At 44.2% G+C, this 21,980-nt stretch overlaps 1 protein-coding gene across 5 annotated transcripts in view; it reads right to left on the bottom strand.

The window, feature by feature from the left end:
* Positions 1–21,980, bottom strand: part of sufu (suppressor of fused homolog (Drosophila)) — a 225,435-nt gene that overhangs the window by 116,058 nt on the left and 87,397 nt on the right. For all 5 annotated transcript variants that reach the window (XM_068053060.1, XM_068053059.1, XM_068053062.1 and 2 more), the window contains exons 5-8: positions 9,752–9,837; positions 5,030–5,102; positions 3,727–3,880; positions 52–172 (exon numbers count right to left, since the gene is read on the bottom strand). In XM_068053060.1, the coding sequence (XP_067909161.1) occupies positions 52–172; positions 3,727–3,880; positions 5,030–5,102; positions 9,752–9,837 (434 nt within the window). The remainder of the gene's footprint in view (positions 1–51; positions 173–3,726; positions 3,881–5,029; positions 5,103–9,751; positions 9,838–21,980) is intronic.

Genomic DNA, 21,980 nt, shown 5'->3' with positions numbered 1-21,980 from the left:
ATAACTGTGGACTGCATACAAGAAATTCATGCAAGTTGTAAAAGAACTTACGATGCTCGGTCATGGTTCATGCCATTCGGTTGTTGTGGTTTCTGGGAATTGATTGGTGGCAAGATTGGCTTGGTGTTCATTTCAAGACCCCTGCGCAAGACCTCTTTGATCTGTTCTGTATCTGAAATTAGAAAAAGATCTTGCCTCAAGTAGTCATCAGAGGTCCTGATTAGAAAGAGATTTTAATCATTGCACAAGAGTATGCTGTGTATATGTTTAGACTAAACATAATCTACTAAGGTTATGCTGCACCTCATTTCTTGAATAAAAAAATTCAAGGAATTGACTAACGATTTTGGCACATGGGAGAGAGAAGTAATCAGACTGCAATTAGCAACAATACATTCCCATTTTGTCATAGCAAGAGGGAAGAGTATGAAAACTGTTATTAAGGTGCTTCTATTTTTTTGTTAAGTTTTTTTTTAGGACTCATGTATTTTAGAATTATGGACATTGTTTTATTTGGGAAAACTGAAAAGATTCCATGGATTTTCTTTCACTGGGGTCACTGAAAGGATACTGAGGGGACTTGGTTTGTAAACAACACTTACTGGAAGTCACCTGTCTTCAGATAAATATCCAGTAGGGGCTTCTGGGCTAAGGGGAGAGGTTTACAGAGAAGTGACAGGTCAAGATTTATAGGGGTCAGGAAGCATGACTCTTGAGATTGTTTTTGGTTTTGCTTTGGCCAGTTAGTTGGGGTTTGGACAGTATTCTGAAAGGAGTTTAAGAATCAACCTGCCAAGGACAAAACCCAGTTCTGCCTTTTTCCACCTCTTTGAAAGGTCTGCCAGCTTTTCCATCTCTTTGAGAAGCGAGTGTAAGAAATAGAGAAACTGATGCTGCATCTCTTCTGGAAAGCCTGCCGAACTGATCCTCAACGTCGCCAGAAAAGAACTGTTCTAGGAAGATCCCAGAGACAGCCATCTACACGTATCTGGGACGCCAAACCAAAAAAGGACAGCTGACATCTTTCCATATCTTCTCTGTTTTTCTTCAGGAATTAGCAAGTATTTGGCCAAAGTATTTTTTGTCTTTTGTTTTGTAACAGAGCTCTAAAGAAAAAAATCTTTATTCAGTTAACCGGGGTGTGTGTGTGTGTACATGTGTGTGTGTGTGCGTGCGTGAGAGGGGCTAAAGTAAAAAGGGAACTTTCATATTTCAGACTGTGTTAATGCTTTACTCCATTACCAGTTAAGTCTTGTTTTATAATAAACTGATAATTTTGTTGTTTATTAAAGAAACCTGGTTGGCGTATTTTATTCTGAGATAAAAAGAGAGTCTATGATTGACCGTATCATTAACTGGGTAAACATTTAAATATATGTTATGACCTGTGGAAAAATGGAACGAGAGAAAACAATGCACTCCTCCCGCCTCGGTCATAACAAAACATTGAGCAGGTTTGACTTGATACATGTACTAGGCCTACAATCAAGTCACTGTTGGAACCTAAGCATGACCCTCCACTGTAGTGAACTGAGTCGCTTAGGGACATAACTCTTCCCCATAAACCGTTGCTCTTTGCAACTTCTAAAATGCTAAAGTTACAGATATTATTGCAGCACTCAATAACCAATTTATTGAACTTCTTTGAAGGAGTAACATATGCCGTGGTTAAAGGGGAGCCTGTTGACATACTGTACTTGGATTTCCAAAAGGCATTTGACAAGGTACCACATAAAAGGCTATTGCGCAAAGTAGGAGCTCATGGTGTTGAGGGTAACATATTAGCATGGATAGAAGATTGGCTGGCAGAAAGCAGGGAGTACACATAAATGGGTCCTTTTCTGACTGGCAGGATGTAACGAGTAAAGACCCGTAGGGGTCTGTGCTGGGGCCTCAACTTTTTAGAATTTATATCAATGACTTAGATGAGGAGAGCGATGGCATGGTAGCTAAATTTGCAGATGACACAAAGATAGGTAGAAAAGTATGTTGTGAAAAGGACATAAGAAGCTTGCAAACCGATATAGACAGGTTGAGTGAGTGGGCAAAAATCTGGCAGATGGAGTATAATGTGGGAAAATGTGAAGTTCACTTTGGCAGGAAGAATAAAAAAGCAGAGCATTACTTAAACGGAGAATGACTGCAGAACTCCGAGGTGCAGAGGGGCCTAGGGGTTAGTGTACAGGTACAGCAAGTAATAAAGAAGGCTAATGGAATGCTATCCTTTATTACGAGAGGAATTGAAAACAAAAGTAAAGATGCTATGCTTCAGTTATACAGGGCAGTGGTGAGACCACATCATGAACACTATGTGCAGTTTTGGTCTCCTATTTGAGGAAGGATGTGAATGCGTTGGAGACGATTCAGAGGAGGTTTACTAGATTGATAACTGGAATGAGAGGGTTGTCTTATGATGAAAGGTTGGACAGACTAGACTTGTATTCGCTGGAGTTTAGAAGAGTGAGGGGAGACTTGATTGAAGTATATAATATCCTGAACGATCTTGACAAGGTGGATGTGGAAAGGATGTTTCCTCTTGTGGAGGAGTCCAGAACTAGGGGGGCACTGTTTTAAAATTAGTGGTCTCCATTTTAGGACAGAGATGTGGAGAAATTTTTTCTCTGAGGATTGTGCGACTTTGGAACTCTCTGCTTCAGAAGGTGGTGGAGGCAGGGTCATTGCATAATTTTAAGACGGGGGTAGACAGATTCTTGATAGGCAAGGGCATCAAAGGCTAGCGGGGTATTGGGGAGTGTGGAATTTGAGACACAAACATCAGCCATGATGTAACTGAATGGCGCAACAGGCTAGAGGGGCTGAATGATCTACTTCTGCTCCTAATTCGTATGTTCGTAGCACTCCCGGTTGTCAATATTGATGGCTTTATCCCAGTCCCTCCCTAATTGATAGGCCATTTAAGCTTACAGTTCATTGCCTTCAAGGAAGCAGAAACCCAGTTGTTTTAATGACTTGCATTTGGGAGTTGTGCTACAGAGCTCTATACACATAGCCTGGATGGCTGACTCAGAACATTCACAGTTGTCTGACTTCTGTCTTTAAGTTCAAGTGGTATTTTGTGGGTGTGGCACTTTGATTTGAGGCTTTTCTGTTAGGTAGCTGTATTATTCTGCCACTGGCTTGAGATTTGTTACCTTTAATGTGATGTAAGCGCTAAGTTGTCTATTGGCAACTATGGGATTTGTGCCACTTTGGCCGCTTTCACAGGCATTGGGAAGTTGAGGATGTTGGCATCGCAGATTGAGTTTGTTGCCCAGTGTGCAATGCTGTGAAGTGCTCTTTGGGAGATGGCAGTGGGGGATTGGGGGCAGGGGATGCAGTGGAATATCTCTATATAGGGTGTAATTATGGGATCCTGTACTGAAGCTTTGTCCTTAATATTGGTGGTGGTTGGGGTTTGCAGTTCTGATCAACCAGAACTCTGCCATCCTTATCCTAACTTGCATCAAGTCCTGTTCACCCATCACCCCTGTGCTCGCTAACCTACATTGGCTCACAATCCAGCAACACCTCAATTTTAAAATTCGCATCCTTGTTTTCAAATCCCTCCTTAGCCTTGGCCCTCCCTATCACTGCAATCTCCTCCAGCCCTACAACATCTCTGCACTCCTCCAATTCTGTTCTCTTAAGCATCCTGGATTTTCATCACTCTACCACTGGCAGCCCTGCCTTCAGCTGCCTAGGCCCCAATGCTACCACAAGGTTTACCTTTATCTGACAAACGTCGTGGCTGCATCTCAAGATAAATACTCCTGCTATCTTCTTCATCTTCTGGGGGACGGCTTAGATCCACCCATGCACATTTTGCACTCACGCCACTGAGGTTTGAGCCATCAGTCTCTATGCCTTTGTCCACTCTTTCCTACAAGGGGGGAAAACGCCAAAAGAAATTAAGCAGCAAAAAATGTTTCTGATCATATGAATCACAACAATTACATTTCAGTCAGATGATTCAGGGTATTTCAGTTATAGGAATCATAAAAGTTCTAATGTATCTTGTATTACAACAATTCATTGTAAAGTAATGGCTCTGAAAAGTTATTGGCTGCATATTAAATTTGTTGCACTTTAGTGTATTTCACTCCAAGAGTACTACTTCTAAATAAAAAGTGAATATTTTATCCAAATTATGGTCGCATTCAAAAATACAATGAAAACAACCTAGTTTGTCCAAGGGAAAAATGTTAAACAGCAGATTTAATACAAGACTCTTTCACTGACTTAGGGACTCATCTGGATGTATTACTTCATAAAATCATAAAAATAATTCCCAACATTTAAAGCAAAAATTTATGATTGATGCTCAGATCCAACATAATGCATTGCTAAATGATAAACACAGACTGGTTCCTGTAATTCCCCACAATGTTTCCATCTGAACTGTGCTAGTTTAGGGAGGCAATTGGTCAGAAGGAATAGGCAGTGGCGGGCTTGCTCCCAGTTTTCTTAGCTGCTATAAGGTGTGCAACGAGTGGAAACAAAGACAATGCCAATAAAGTATAGCTACCATTTAAAGAAAGGAATATTACTATTTCGGTTGTTAGCAGTTATTGACAAAAGATAGATTTATTGACAGGTTAAAAAATAAAGCAAAATTGTCACTTTAATCGGAGGAGGGTACTGTATACTAGTTCTGAATTAAACAGCTTACACACAAATAAAATTAAAAATTTGGGCAGGTGTAGCAGCAGAGAAAAAGGAAAAATATAATTTGAGTATTGCTGAAAATGGAGACATGTTCTTGAAGCTTTTCGTCCTGCACTCATCAGGACAATCTACAAAAATACCAATTTAAGGGAAAACCAGTTTACGGCGACTGGTGCATTCTCCATGGCAACACCTCTACCAGAGTTCCCCTGCCAACCAATCAGCACTTTCTTCTCATACAGTATAAAGTTGTCGTTTCCCTTACATTGGTATTCTTGCGGATTGTCCTGATGAGTACAAGATTAAAAGCTTCGACAACATGTCTCTATTTTCAAAAATATAACTGGTACAAGTGAATAGTTACCTGCAGGTGGGGATCAGATTCAAATATAGTCTCTCCTCTTCGCATGTCTGTGATTAGCCAAGAGCCACCTGCTCTGTAAGGTAATACATAATACTTTAGGGTATCCATACTGAATTTCTTGGTAACTATCTCATGTTTATTGCAATACTCAAATGCAGACAATTAACAAATTAATTAAAACTGATTTCATGCAACAGCAAAGTATAACAATTATGAGAAATTTTTGAAATCACTTGGTAAAATCTGCCTTTAAACTGTACTTTGTCAAGTGCATGCTGCAATGAATCCAGTATGCAGCCTGTCCCACATTTGAATGCCCACTTTTCATACCAGCACCATCATATAATTTGACTACGAGCTAGGATATGGTAATAGTTTAAACAGAAGCATGACTGGACAGAATTGCCACAATCTCTTAAGTAACTACCCCAGACAACTCCTTGGGGCATCATTTTGCTGACTCAATCATGTGAGTGGTCCTTTGCTCAATCATTATTGAATTTTTGGAGTCCAAGATCTGCAATCTGCCCAGACCTCAGCATCAGCCTATCAGCATCATTAACACACTGATTTATTGGGTTAAAATTCTTCAGCTACCAGGCCATCAAAAATTGATAAATTTTCACACTAGAAATGCTGAAATGTGATCTTTTTCTCTGGTCAAACTTAAGAATTTTCAGAAAAATTCAGATTGCCCTATATTAATGGATTCCCCCTAATTTATGATTAAAAGTGTGGTAAACTAAATTGGAATGCCAATACAAACAAGGCATATTCCCAAAGCTCCATTTTGCATCACAGTATGCTTTTAAATTAAAAACTGATTCAGTGTTCCCTGGTTATGCCAATACAATACCTTTTATACCCCTCCAATGGAAGCAGCTTAGTTTTTGCCGTTTTCAGTTTTGCCATTTAGGCTGCATAGCAGATTTTGTAATGAAAAAAAACTGCATGTGTTACATTTGAAAATACACCTTTGCCAGCATAACCACAGATCACTGACAAACATAGCCTGCATAGAGCTAGACCTAAAAGGGTAAACATGGCCGACATATACACCGCTTATATTTGCCACCAATGTCACTTTCAGCTGAAGGTGATAACTGGAAGTTCCGTTCTGGGAAATGGCTGCTGACTCAACTTCAAAAGCCTTGGGTTTATTTTATTCGTTTGTGGGATGTGGGCATCACTGGCTAGGCCAGCATTTATTGCGCATCCCGAGGTCCCCTTGAGAAGGCGTGGTGAGCTGCCTTCTTGAACCACTGCAATCTTTGGGCTGTATGCCCTTTTCTTAGACTTCCTAGCGGTTTGACACAACTGAGTGGCTTGCTAGGCCATTTCAGAGGGTAGTTAAGAGTCAACCACATTGCTGTGGGTCTGGAGTCACGTGTTGGCCAGACCAGGTAAAGACGGCAGATTTCCTTCCCTAACGGACATTAGTGAACCAGATGGGTTTTTACAACAATCGACAATAGTTTCATGGTCACCATTAGACTAGATTTTAATCCTAGATTTATTAATTGAATTCAAATTTCACCATCTACCATGCTTGGATTTGAACCCATGGCTCCAGAGCATTAGCCTGCGCCTCTGGTTACTAGTCCAGTGACATTATCACTATGCCACCGCCTCCACCCTGGGTATTTGATATGCTAAGGTTGCTGTTAACTGTGCTCTTCAATACTGAAGATAATCCTTGCATATAGCACAAAACAGACATTAAGGTACTTAACATAATTCAATATATTGCTGCAAAAAGAGAAAAGCAGTAGGATACCAGAAGAATTTGCAGTCGAGTGTAGCATCCACCAGAATACCAGATATGAATCAACAATTGAGACACTTGCCCCTTGCAACTTCCAATCAATGCCTTCAAGATCCCATCTTCAGCTGGGCAAACCAATAGTACTGTATTCACCATCATATCCCACTGGTTTGTTAATTGATCAAGACTGTCACGAATGCACTAGATTCTCAGCCGAATCCACCAATACAACAGCATCAATACTTCAGGAATTCCAAAAACATGCGCCTTGTGCCTTGCAATGCTGTCTAATACATCATTGAAAAAGATATGGATTAGGATGGGTGATAGCAGACAACTTCACCTCACCTTTTCTTTCAAAGAAGTTCAGTGAATCCCTCATCTAGCCTTGGAGCTGGTGTACAAGTAATAGATGAAATGTAAGATTTGGCCATGTGCAACCATAATTTCCTGCTTCTTTGCGTATGGCACAGATTGAAAGTCTTAATGAAAAAAATAATGTATATATTCCTCATTCTGGCCTCAGTATTATATTAACCAATTTGCTTTTATTTATCAGGTACTAAATCAGTGATTTGAAATTCAAGATATGTAGAAAATCATACAAAATGTTAGACTATTAGTATGGTGTTCCTCATTCTTTGAAAAAAGTATAATCACTCCATAAAAATCAGGATATCATAGTTAACGACTTACATTTGTATAGCATCTTTAACATAAAAAGCTTCATAGATGCATAATTAGACAAAGATGGATTTAAGCCATAGAAAGAAATATTAATGGGAATTCCTAAAAGTTTGTTCAAATAAATGGGTTTTAAGGAAGTAATGTGATCCAGGAAGGGATTTCCGGGGGTAGTGCATAAATGGTACAGCCGCCAATGCTGGAGCGAAGGTCGGAGGAATACTGAAAATACAAGAGAAATACTGAGCTCGGGAGTGGTGGTGGGGGGTTGGAGGGGGGGGTGGAGGAGGAGGAGATTGGGTGGGGTTGGGGGGGCGTGGGAGAAGGAGAGGCATGTTGTAGGAGATCACAGAGTTATGGAGGAGCGAGGTCACAAAAGGATTGAAACACAAAGGTGAGAACTTTAAACAGTGTAAAATCATCTAAGAACATAATCCCTTCATGGGGTTTACACCATATGAACTATTATGGTCATCCCACTTGGTTACAGTGGCCAGAATTTTACGCTTGACGGGGGGCCCTGCCCACTGGCCAAAAAGGTCAGGGGCGAGCCCCCCTCTGATGGGGTTGGGAGCCACGCTACGATTTTACATGGCCCAGGCCCTTAATTGGCCTTGGGCAGGACTTCTGCCCCTCTGAGGCAGGAGGTCCCACCTCCGAACTGCCAGACAATCAGCGGGCCAGCAGCTCAGTCCCAGCAGTGCCACCGGGAGGGGTGGCCATTGCTGGACTGCACCCAGCCACAACAGCAAGAGGGACGCCAGTCCAGAAAAAAAGACAAGTGTCTGGGGCCTCGCTGGAGGCAATTGGCCAGGCCCCGGGGAGGTAAGGAGAGTCAGTTGGGGGGTGGTGGAGTGTAGTGCACTGGGGGCGGTTGGGCAGTGGGGGAGTTCCCCCCCTCCCCCCACCAGGAGAGCCCCACATAACCCACAAGGAGGCCGCCAGGTTTTACTGGGCAGTCTCCTGGGGGACCTCAGCCGCCTGCTGGTAAAATACCAGCGGCGGTGGCAGGAGGCCCTTAAGTGGCAGTTAACTGGCAACTTAAGGGCCTTGATTGGCATGGGATGGGCGGGTCATTTCTCTCTGCCGGTCGGGGGGGCGGGGGGGTAAAATTCCGGCTATTATTTCTGAAGTTTTCTGACAAGGTACGGAAATGCCAGAAATATAACATGTGTAAATTTGTAATTAATAAATTAATAGCTGCATTCATCACCAGGATACAAAAAAAAAAGAGTTGATCTGTCACTGTGACTGTTGAAACAGTGCTGATCTGTCACTGAGAAGGATGCCTGATATTCAGTATAGATCCTGAATCTCTGAACTGGTACCTAATGAAGGCAAAGATTAGTCAATTGTAATAGATCATCCACCCAGTAGGGTAACAATGAGGTACCAATAATTATAAAATTTGCATCATCCAACAGTATGACAGTAACATAAAACTAAATACTTTGAAGTGTTTATAGAACTACAAGAAATTATACACTTCAAAAGTGCTAGATTTACAGTGCAGAAATAGATCAAAAACAGCAAAGAATTGTGTGCATTGACAAACAAAAATGTTATGAAAAAAAAACTACGGTTAATGTTGAAAACAAGGCCTTATATACAACAGTAATATAAAAGCAAAATACTGCAGATGCTGGAAAGCTGAAATAAAAACAAGAAATGCTGGAAATACTCAGCAGGTCTGGCAGCATCTGTGCAGAGAGAAGCAGAGTTAACGTTTCAGGTCAGAGACCCTACTTCAGAACTGGCAAATATCTTATATACAACAGAATGGGAGAAGATCATCTGATCAAATTCTCAAGTTTCTTCGGAGTATTGTATGAAACTCATTCTTCTATCCACCCACCCCATTCTTCCAGATGGTGGGCAGTCCTGAACTACAGGTAGAAGCTAAAATAAAGTACAAAGAACACGTACACAACAATTTTGATTCCTCAATTTGCTTAAATAAAAATCCAGAACCAAATTTATTTTGGCATAAAATAGGTAGAATGTGTAAAAGAAATCAATAATTTCCAATGAACACAAGAATATAAAAAAGGAGTAGGCCGTACAGCCCCTTGAGCCAGCTCTGCCACTCAATAAGATCACGGCTGATCATCCACCTCAAACCCATTCCCTACCCTAGCCCTGGATTCTCTTAGTGCCCAAAAATCTATCCATCTCAGTAAATCTATCAAACTAACATGAAGCCATTTTTATTTTCTCTGACTCAGTATGCTATATCTTGCAAATTGAGAATGTAAGATTGCCAAATTACTTACACAGGAACAGTCCGGAGTAGTTCCAAGATCCCTTGGCCATTCCACTGCTGTGCTGCTTGAAGTTCTTCTGTACAAACTCCAACAATCTAATGAGGATTGGAAATTTTAAAAAATGACTTCAAAAAGAAATTGTACAAGTTAGGTGTTTCATTATACAAGAACATATAAATAAGCCGAAATTAAACTATACCCTCAAATCAGAATAACCAAAAATGCTAATCAATATTCTGCGCTGGTTTGCTGGACATCAACAGTAACACTTCTGGCATAATTATTGCTAACAACGAATTTGAATTTTACTCCCCCATCCCCACCCCCCAATCCCCTAATCTAAACCTAAGCAAATCTGCCACTTATTTCAACATTAGGCCTATAAACAATTTTTTTTTAAATCTAAGAATTTCTAAATGGAAGGCTGTAGCAAATATTGAAATACATTCAAATTTCACTAACAAATTCAACCCAGCAATGTCATCAGTCTTGCTCCCAAACAATCTGAATGGGCTCTTTAGCAAAAATAATCAAAATGATTCCTTGGACTGAAGACTTTTAAAGATTATCTGAAAACAAAAGGACTTCAAAATTTTAAAAATGCTCTTGATAACCAATGGCCGGTATTTTTCGCTTACCGGTGGCCCCGGGGCCGATCCGCCCGCAGCTGATCAGGCCCCTGATCCCGCTCCGCATCGCCTGGCCACCGGCATCACGCACTGATCACCTAATCAGCGGGCCAGCGGTGTAACCCCGAAAAGAAATGGCGCGCGCGGGCGGGAACTTCAGCATCATTGGGAGCGGGGCCACATACACGGAAGGCTGATCGTAAGCCCTACATAAAGGATTACTGATTTTAAACAGAGCAGTGATGTAAAGGAATATACAACTGTCTTAAGGTCTAGAGATTTCAAAGGCTCCATACATTGAAACAAAGAAAGACTGGGAGACAAAAATATTGCTGTTAGAGGTGATGGAGGGCAGAAGCAATCGCGTTGCCCCCCCCACCCGATTTTCTGACGATTCACTGCAGATCTTCCTCCAGGCCGCTGAGGAGAGGAGAGACGTTCTGTTCGGCTCAGATGGGAGAAGGAGACCCTCCGAAGTGACCAAAAGGGCCTGGCTGGAGGTTGCAGAGGAGGTCAGCAGCCGAGGTGTTGTGAGGCATACATGGATGCAGTGCCGCAAGCGCCTCAATGACCTGCTTCGCTCTGCCCGGGTAAGGGGCATTCCTCATTCATCTAATCGATTATGTGCCAAGGGAGGTTTTTTGTGCACCCATGATGCAATGTGGAAGCCCTGTATGATCAATGCCTGGCTGCTGCCTTGAAATGGGACGCATGATGGGCAAGTCTGAGATAAACGCTGATGCTGTGGTGTTAAAGTTGCGTCCAACACTGGCATAGCAGTGAAATGCAACACCAATCCTTTGGGTGACAGCATCATAAGCCATTGACTATGTATAAAATAAGTATCTTTGTTTATTCAGGAAAAGAGGGCACACAATGCCCGGGAGAGGTCACGTATCGTGGCGGCATAGCCACCCAGGCATTCCTCACCAGGATGGAGGAGGATATGCCTTAACTATAGCAGGGGAGGAAGGAGGACATGCTGTGGCAGATGGCGAGGCCGGTGTACCTGGCCATGAGTGTGAGTGTTACAGAATGTGGTGTAACACTTCATTATGGGGGAGGGGGGGGGGGCTGTGGTGGTGAGGCTGCGCTACTGTGCCAATGATTTGGTGAATGTCAAATGCACTGAATGTTGCCCTCAATTGTAACATCACCTAGATGTAACCATGCTGGAGGCACAAACTTGTGCTTAATTCTGGATTGACGATGAAACTGGTCACAATGCCTTTCCCAACAGGTGAAACCCAGCATGTGCCAGGAAGTGTTACCGTTGCCCGACCATCCACCTCTGAGTTGGAGGAGGGCGCCTCAGAGGATGCACCTTCACATCATCGCGACGCAACAAGTACCACAGCAGATACTGACACTTCCGTTGGAATGACTGTGTCTGGGGAATCAATGTCACATACTGGTGTGAGCACAGCACAGTTACCGGGCCAGACACCAGAGGTAGAATCGGCCGATGCATCACACACTCGGAGAAGAGTGGGATGCCATGCCAATGCAGAGCCGCAAGCTGATGACGTGCCTCTGAGATCATCCTTTCGTCGGGCGATGTTGCAGGTGCAGAATGCAGTCCATGGAAATCTGGCGGAGTTGCCTGAGATGTTGCGCGCTATGACTCATACTCTGGAGACATCCATCCAGAGTATGAGTTCAGCAAACTCTCAGGCATTTGAACATCTGGCTTCCTCCGTTGACAGACTGGCGGCTGCAGTGGAGGGGCTACTTCTTCATGCAATTCAGGACCTCAGAGCAACTGTGACCTCCCTGGACCAGAGCATCAGAGAGCATAATCTGATGCGACTGCGCCAGTTTGAGGATACTCAGCGCTCTGATGCCACCATTGAGGACCACCAGAGCCTCACGCGGGCACAGGAGCAGCAGATCGCATATGGGAGCTCCTCTCACGGCGCTTCTGATGCATCCTGCAGCTCCTTGCTCCCTCCGCCAGGGACATGTGAACCGCTAAATCCCGGGTGATAGAGGACGCTCATGATATTGTCATGAGAACCCGGAGATGCCAGGGCCCTCACGGCCGCGAGCATGCAGAGGACGTCTGCCCAAGTCATCAAAAGCAGGGCGGCAACAAGATCAGCCACCTGCCTCTGGTAAGTCTGGTGGGGATCATGCACACGAATGAGCACGCGCAAACGGATTAAGAAAACACTTTAATTTCACTACTGGTGCACTGGGTGACTTGAAGTACATTTATTTGATTTGTAAAACAATAGTGTTTGATTAAATTGGAGATTTTATCATTGGACGTCATTCCTGAAGTCAGATATTACATAGATAGTCAACTCAAGTTGTCTCAAATGTGAGGCCACACACTTGGGTCGCGTCCCTCATGATGTGATGGATTGGTTATCCGCTTTGTCTCACCCCCTAAAGGTTAGAGATTTGGCACCGTCAGATCCTCACAATGATTAATGTCATAAATCAGATTGAAATGTGTGAAGATTTATATCATTTCAACTGAAACACGTTCCTATTAGAGATTCCCTTGTTTCTCTAGCAGTTAGAGCCAAGTTACATTCAGCTTCCTCTCCATGATCCTCATTAGACCGATGCCCATCTTCCTCATCAGAAACGTCATCATCTGATGACACATCGCGCTGACATTGATCATCCTCTAGGGCATCTCCATGTTCAATCGCCAGGTTATGCAAGGCACAGCAAACGACAATGATTCTGGAAACCCTCGACGGTGCGTACTGCAGTGATCCACCAGAGCGGTCAAGACACCTAAATCTCATCTTTAGGAGGCCTATAGTTTGCGCGATTGTCACTCTGGTGGCCACATGGCTCCCGTTGTATCGTTCCTCCGTCTCACCCCTTGGGTTCCTCACTGGTGTCATGAGCCATGTCTTCAGAGGATAACCCCTGTCGCCAAGTATCCATCCCTCCATTCTGTGTGGAGGACTGAAAATTGCAGGCATCTGTGAGTTGTGGAGAATGAAAGAATCATGACAACTACCAAGGTAACGTGCACATACCTGCATGATTCGCTTCCAATGATCACAGAGGAGCTGAACGTTCATTGAATGGAATCCCTTGTTCATGAATGCCCCCGACTGTCCAGCTGGTGCTCTAAGGGCCACATGAGTACAGTCTATCACGCCCTGGACCATTGGGAAGCCGGATATAATGCTGAAGCCTCTGGCTCTCTCAGCCTGACTGGTGTTGTCGGTCTTGAACGTGATGAAATGGTCAGCACATTGAAACAATGCATCAGTCGCAACCTTTATGCAATGGTGCACTGCTGATTGTGAGACACCGCACAAGTCTGGAGCTGAGGCTTGGAAGGAGCCAGACGCATAGAAGTTAAGAGATACTGTGACCTTTAGAGCGACTGGCATTGGATGGCCACCGAGACAGTTTGATGCAACATCCACTGCCAGCATTTCACAAAGAGATGTGACAGTCTCCCGTGACAGCCGCAGTCGTCTTCTGCACTGGCATGCTGACAGCTGCAGGTAGTTCAGACGCGTTCGGTATGCCCTTACTACCGGGTAGGTACGTCTCCTGACATTTGGTCGCTCCCGGGCGACTCTGCGAACTACTCTCCCTCCAACAGCACGAGAATGCACTGGTGCAGCTTGCTGTACGTTCCCCTGACCATTTGTACTTCTGTCACTCATTGAATCACTGTCCTCCTCATCTGACAATCCACCTCCAGAGTGAACAACTCCCATTGTTGAACAGCAGAACAAATGCTTTGACCACAGGTAATAGCTTCCAGCTTGAGAGACTGGCTCACTTCAGGTACTTCCTTCAGGCAATAACTAACATTACATGGGTCCCTATCAGCAGTGCATAACATTCAGATTAAATCTTCTGCACAACCTGCAAGTTACAACCCTTGTTAGGACACACAAATAACATCAGCATGAATAAAGCTCAATAAATTCATTTTTACCTCCAACTCCCTCATGAATCAATGCCTGCCGCCCTTTTGAACCTGCCGGGTTCCCGACATGCCCCACGACCCGAATAAAGGCCGTAAAATCAGAAACGTAGCGTAAAATCTCTGTCAATTGGATTCTGAATTACCGTAAGTACTTCTAAATTGATGTTAATCGGGGGGGGGGGGGTGGCGCAAACTCCATCGCGCCCGACTTCCCACGCTGGTTAAATTGCGTCAGTGCGTAATGACGCCGGGGACCCAGCCCGATGTCTTCGCACGTCATTTTTCCCTCCGCACGACCCCAACGGGACCCAATTCTTAACGGTAAAATTCCGGCCAATGTCTTGGATCACAGTGCTCATTATTACTAAAATCACTGATTAAGCGTAGAGTAGAATTAAGCTTATAGACTTACTACCAGACTGACATGAATGACATGCCAAAAACATCATAAGTTTTTCTTGAAAAATTTCATAACAGAATACAATTTCATTAAAAGCATAACGTTTCACTATTTTTAGCCTAATTTTTATATTATACATTTCAAGAGTAAGAAGCAACCTTTAAAATAAGCCTAATACATCTTTCCTTCCCACATACTTCCTGCCTTCAGGAAGATTGCAAATTTTAGCAGGCTGTTACAGTACTTATAGAAAACTCATCAGAACATGCATGCTTTAAAAATACATGTTGCTACAGCACACAGGTTTACAGTGTGCAGTATTGAACTTCTGCCCAGAGAGGTATATGAGCCACTAACAAGATCATCACTTAGATAGTATTAATTCAGTACAATTCAGCCAAAGTAAACCAAACCCTTTCCTTTAAATGGGGGAGAAGAAGAAGAGATGGACACCAAACCTCACTCCTTTGGAAGTGCACCTATTCATGGAGCACACAGAGTGAAGGGCTTAATTTGCATGCAATTGAGGACATTATGGGATTGGAGCAATCAATATTTTACACAAACGGGTGATCAAATCTGGCTAATAATGATTACATTTATAAGGAATTAGAAGGTTATACTTAAAAAGATAGTCCTTGTTTCACAACTCAATATTCTTACAACAGCAGATGGCGCTAAGAAATTCTCATCACTTAAGATTGTTCAGCAATTTCAGCTACACCATAACCTCTTGCTAAATGCAAGTTAATCCAGTTATTTTTGAGCTTTTATTTTAAAAAGTTCAATCAAAGGGATTTAAACTCAAATTTACAATGTTTTTACATTCATATTTGCATTTTATTTTTAAATGCAGCCTCCATATAGTGCAAAACAGCATTTTACTGGACAAGTGCTGAAAGCATACTAATAAGAGAAACTGGAAATAAACCTCTGCTGCTCTAGCCAAATACAGGCATAAAAGTGTCAACAGCTGCACATAGAAGAGAAACATTCTGGTTCCCACTCCCCTCCAAGTGAGCCTCTGATCTCGCTCTGCTTCCCTGCAGTGAGACAAGATCAGAGATGTAAAACCCACATTTCACCACTCTGTGGTGCTATGCATTACTGCTTCAACATAATACTCAACCTGAATTGATCATACAACCAACAAAATAAACCTAATTACAGAATTAAATGAGCCAAATGACACTTAATCTCACATGTTCACAATATTCTCATATGAAACCCTCAGCCACAAAGCACACTTAAATTTCACGGCAATAGTATAATTATCAAGTAGTTTTGGAACCTGGCAATTGGGCATCTTCTTTGGCCTCCTTGTCTCGAGAGACAATGGGTAAGCGCCTAGAAGTGGTCAGTGGTTTGTGGAGCAGCACCTGGAGTGGCTTTAAAGGCCATTCGAGAGTGACAGACTCTTCCACAGGCGCTGCAGATAAAATTGGTTGTCGGGGCTGTTACACAGTTGGCTCTCTCCTTACACTTCTGTCTCTTTTCCTGCCAACTGCTAAGTCTCTTCAACTGGCCACTCTTTAGCCCCGCCTTTATAGCTATCCGCCAGCTCTGGCGATCGCTGGCAACTGATTCCCACGACTTGTGGTCAATGTCGCAGGACTTCGTGTCGCATTTGCAGACATCTTTAAAGCGGAGACGAGGATGGCTGGTGGGTCTGATGCCAGTGACTTGCTCGCTGTACAATGCATCCTTGGGGATCCTGCCACCTTCCATGCGGCTCACATGGCCAAGCCATCTCAAGCACCGCTGGCTCAGTAGGGCATACATGCTGGGGATGTTGGTCGCCTCGAGGACTTCGGCGTTGGTGATACGGTCCTGCCACCTGATGCCAAGGATTCTCTGGAGGCAGCAAAGATGGAATGCGTTGAGATGTCGCTCTTGGCTGACATACATTGTCCAGGCCTCGCTGCCGTAGAGCAAGGTACTGAGGACACAGGCTTGGAAACACTCTGTCTTTTGTGTTCCGTGTCAGTGCGCCATTTTCCCACACCCTCTTGGCCAGTCTGGACATAGCAGCAGACGCCTTTCCCATGCGCTTGTTGATTTCTGCATCGAGAGACAGGTTACTGGTGATAGTTGAGCCTAGGTAGGTGAACTCGTGAACCATTTCTAGAGTGTGGTCGCCAATATTGATGGTTGGAGCATTTCTGATGTCCTGTCCCATGATGTTCGTTTTCTTGAGGCTGATGGTTAGGCCAAATTCGTTGCAGGCAGCCGCAATCCTGTCAATGAGTCTCTGCAGACACTCTTCCGGTGGGATGTTAATGCAGCATCATCAGTAAAGAGGAGTTCCCTTATGCCTTAACGTGTGGAGCATTCGCAGTAAAGTGGATGAATTAATCGCACAAATAGATGCAAACGGGTATGATATAGTCGGGATTACGGAGACATGGCTGCAAGGTGACCAGGGGAAATGAACATCCAGGGGTATTCAGTATTTAGGAAGGACAGACAAAAAGCGAAAGGCGTTGGAGTTACATTGCTGGTTAAAGAGCAAATTAACGCAATAGTGAGGAAAGGTATTAGCTCTGACAATGTGGAATCTGTATGGGTAGAGCTGAGAAACACTAAAGGGCAAAAAACATTAATGGGGGTTGTATATAGACCCCCAAGCTGTAGTGGCGATGTTGGGAATGGCATTAAACAGGAAATTAGAGACGCATGCAATAAAGGAACATCTGTAATTATGGGTGACGTTAATCTGCATATAGATTGGGCAAATCAAATTAGTTACAATACCGTAGAGGAGGAATTCTTGGAGTGCATACAGGATGGTTTTCTGGCATACGGGATGGTTTTGAGGAACCAATTAGAGAACAGGCCATCCTAGACTGGGTATTGTGTAATGAGAGGAATAATTGACAATCTAGTTGTGCGAGACCCCTTGGGGACAAATGACCATAATATGATAGAATTCTTCATCAAGTTGGTGAGTGACATAGCTAATTCTGAGACGAGGGTCCTGAATTTTAGTAAAGGAAACTACGAAGGTATGAGGCACGAGTGGGCTATGATGGATTGGGAAACATTACTTAAAGGGATGACAGTGGAAAGGCAATAGCAAACATTCAAAGAGCGCATGGATGAACTGCTACAATTGGCACAAAAGTAAAACGGGATAGGTAGCCAAACCATGGCTTACAAGGGAAATTAGAAATAGCATTAGATCCAAGGAAGAGGCATATAAATTCGCCAGAAAAAACAACAGACCTGAAGACTGGGAGCAGCTTAGAATTCAGCAAAGGAGGGCCAAGGGACTGATTAAGAAGGGGAAAATAGAGAACGAGAGCAAGCTGGCGGGGAACATAAAAACTGTGAAGAGAAAAAGATTGGTGAAGACAAATGTAGGTCCCTGACAGTCAGAAACAGGGGAATTCATTATGGGGGAACAAAGAAATGGCTGACAAACTAAATGCATACTTTGGTTTGTCTTCACAAAAGAGGACACAAAATATCATACCAGAAATGTTGGGGAACACAGGGTTTGGTGAAAGAGAAGAACTGAAGGAAATCAGTATTAGTAGAGAAATGGTGTTGGGAAAATTGATGGGATTGAAGGCCAATAAATCCCCAGGGCCTGATGGTCTGCATTCCAGAGTACTTAAGGAAGTGGCCCTAGAAATAGTGGATGCATTGGTGGTCATCTTCCAAGATTCTATAGACTCTGGAACAGTTCCTACAGATTGGAGGGTAGCTAATGTAACCCCACTATTTAAAGTAGAGAGAAAGGAAGGAATTATAGACCAGTCAGCCTGACGGCAGTAGTGGGGAAAATTCTAGAGTTCATTATCAAAGATTGAATAGCAGAGCACTTGGAGAACAGTGGTACAATCGAACAGAGTTAGCATGGATTTACGGAAGGGAAATCATGCTCGACAAATCTACTAGAATCCTTCAAGGATGTACCCAGTAGAGTTAATGAGAGGGAGCCAGTGGATGTGGTTTATTTGGACTTTCAGAAAGCTTTCGACAAAGTCCCACATAAGAGATTTGCGTGTAAAATTAAAGCGCATAGAATTGGGGGTAGTGTATTGCGATGGATAGAAAATTGGTTAGCAAAGGGGAAACAAAGAATAGGGATAAATGTTTTTTTTTCCCAAATGGCAGGCAGTGACTAGTGGGGTACCGCAGGGATCGGTGCTAGGACCCCAGCTATTCACAATATATATTAATGATTTAGATGAGGGAACTAAATGGAATATCTCAAAATTTGCAGATGACACAAAACTGGGTGGGAGGGTGAGTTGTGAAGAGGATGCAGAGAGGCTTCAGGGTGATTTGGACAAGTTGAGTGAGTGGGCAAATGCTTGGCAGATGCAGTATAATGTGGATAAATGTGAGGTTATCCACTTTGGTAGCAAAAACAGGAAGGCAGGTTATCTGAATGGCTATAAACTGAGGGAGAAGAATATGCAACGAGACCTGGGTGTTCTCGTACACCAGTCGCTGAAGGTAAGCATGCAGGTCCGACAGGCAGTAAAAAAGGCAAATGGTATGTTGGCCTTCATAGAGAAAGGATTCGAGTTTAGGAGCAGGGATGTCTTACTGCAATTATACAGGGCCTTGGTGAGGCCACACCTGGAATACTGTGTGCAGTTTTGGTCTCCTTATCGGAGGAAGGATGTTCTTGCTCTCGAGGGAGTGCAGCGAAGGTTTACCAGACTAATTCCTGGGATGGCGGGACTGACTTATGAGGAGAGATTGAGTTGGTTAGGATTATATTCGCTGGAGTTCAGAAGAGTGAGGGGGGATCTCATAGAAACCTATAAAATTTTAACAGGACTTGACAGGGTAGATGCAGGAAGGATGTTCTCGATGGTGGGGGAGTCCAGAACCAGGGCTCAGTCTAAGGATACGGGGTAAACCTTTCAGGACTGAGATGAGGAGAAATTTCTTCACCCAGAGAGTGGTGAACCTGTGGAATTCGCTACCACAGAAAGCTGTTGAGGCCGAAACATTGTATGTTTTCAAGAAGGAGTTAGATATCAGCCATGATGATAATGAATGGAGGAGCAGGCTCGAAGGGCCGAATGGCCTACTCCTGCTCCTATTTTCTATGTTTCCAGGACTTTCTGTACTTTGGTCTTCGCTCTAAGACGGGCAAGGTTGAACAACCTGCCATCTGATCTGGTGTCGAGGAAGATTCCTTCTTCTGAAGACTTGAACGCATGTGAGAGCGGCAGTGAGAAGAAGATCCCAAACAGTGTAGTGCGAGAACACAGCCCTGTTTCACGCCACTCAGGATAGGAAAGGGGTCTGATGAGGTGCCACTATGCTGAATTGTGCCATTCATATTGTCATGGAATGAGGTGATGATACTTAGTAGCTTTGGTGGACATCTGATCTTTGCTAGTAGTCTGAAGAGACCACGTCTGCTGACGAGGTCAAAAGCTTTGGTGAGATCGATGAAGGCAACGTAGAGGGGCATCCGTTGTTCGCGGCGTTTGTCCTGTAGCTGGCAAAGGGAGAACAGCAAGTCAATGGTGGATCTCTCTGCTCGAAAGCCGCACTGTGCTTCAGGGTAGACACGCTCAGCCAGCTTCTGGAGTCTGTTTAAAACAACTCGAGCAAAGGCTTTCCCCACTATGCTGAGCAGGGAGATTCCACGGTAGTTGTTGCAGTCACCTGGTCACCTTTGTTTTTATAGAGGGTGATGATATTGGCATCGCGCATGTCCTGAGGTACTGCTCCCTCATCCCAGCACAGGCAAAGCAGTTCATGGAGTGCTGAGAGTATAACAGGCTTGGCACTCTTGATTATTTCAGGGGTAATGCTGTCCTTTCCAGGGGCTTATCCATTGGTTAGAGAAGCGAAGGCATCCCTGGGAAGGACAGCATTACCCCTGAAATAATCAAGAGTGCCAAGCCTGCTATACTCTCAGCACTACATGAACTGCTATGCCTGTGCTGGGACGAGGGAGCAGTACCTCAGGACATGCGCGATGCCAATATCATCACCCTCTATAAAAACAAAGGTGACCGCGGTGACTGCAACATCTACCGTGGAATCTCCGTGCTCAGCATAGTGGGGAAAGTCTTTGCTCGAGTAGCTCCAAACAGGCTCCAGAAGCTGGCCGAGCGCGTCTACCCTGAGGCACAGTGTGGCTTTCGTGCAGAGAGATCGACCGTTGACATGCTGTTCTCCCTTCGTCAGATACAGGAGAAATGCCGCGAACAACGGATGCCCCTTTACATTGCTTTCATTGATCTCACCAAAGCCTTTGACCTCGTCAGCAGACATGGTCTCTTCAGGCTACTAGAAAAGATCGGATGTCCACCAAAGCTACTAAGTATCATCACCTCATTCCATGACAATATGAAAGGCACAATTCAACATGGTGGCTCCTCATCAGACCCCTTTCCTATCCTGAGTGGCGTGAAACAGGGCTGTGTTCTCGCACCCACACTTTTTGGGATTTTCTTCTCCCTGCTGCTTTCACATGCGTTCAAGTCTTCAGAAGAAGGAATTTTCCTCCACACAAGATCAGGGGGCAGGTTGTTCAACCTTGCCCGTCTAAGAGCGAAGTCCAAAGTACGGAAAGTCCTCATCAGAGAACTCCTCTTTGCTGACGATGCAGCTTTAACATCTCACACTGAAGAGTGCCTGCAGAGTCTCATCAACAGGTATGCGGCTGCCTGCAATGAATTTGGCCTAACCATCTGCCTCAAGAAAACGAACATCATGGGACAGGACGTCCGAAATGCTCCATCCATCAATAAATATTGGCGACCACGCTCTGGAAGTGGTTCAAGAGTTCACCTACCTAGGCTCAACTATCACCAGTAACCTGTCTCTAGATGCAGAAATCAACAAGCGCATGGGAAAGGCTTCCACTGCTATGTCCAGACTGGCCAAGAGCGTGTGGGAAAATGGCGCACTGACACGGAACACAAAAGGCCGAGTGTATCAGGCCTGTGTCCTCAGTACCTTGCTCTATGGCAGTAAGGCCTGGACAACGTATGTCAGCCAAAAGCGATGCCTCAATTCATTCCATCTTTGCTGCCTCCGGAGAATACTTGGCATCAGGTGGCAGGACCGTATCTCCAACACAGAAGTCCTCGAGGCGGCCAACGTCCCCAGCTTATACACACTACTGAGTCAGCAGCGCTTGAGATGGCTTGGCCATGTGAGCCGCATGGAAGATGGCAGGATCCCCAAAGACACATTGTACAGCGAGCTCGCCACTGGTATCAGACCCACCGGCCGTCCATGGCTCCGCTTTAAAGACGTCTGCAAACGCGACATGAAGTCCTGTGACACTGATCACAAGTCGTGCGA

Source organism: Heterodontus francisci, chromosome 20 (assembly GCF_036365525.1).
Source record: "Heterodontus francisci isolate sHetFra1 chromosome 20, sHetFra1.hap1, whole genome shotgun sequence".
NCBI classification, from domain to species: Eukaryota; Metazoa; Chordata; class Chondrichthyes; order Heterodontiformes; family Heterodontidae; genus Heterodontus; species Heterodontus francisci.
This window is presented reverse-complemented; position numbering and strand designations above follow the sequence as displayed.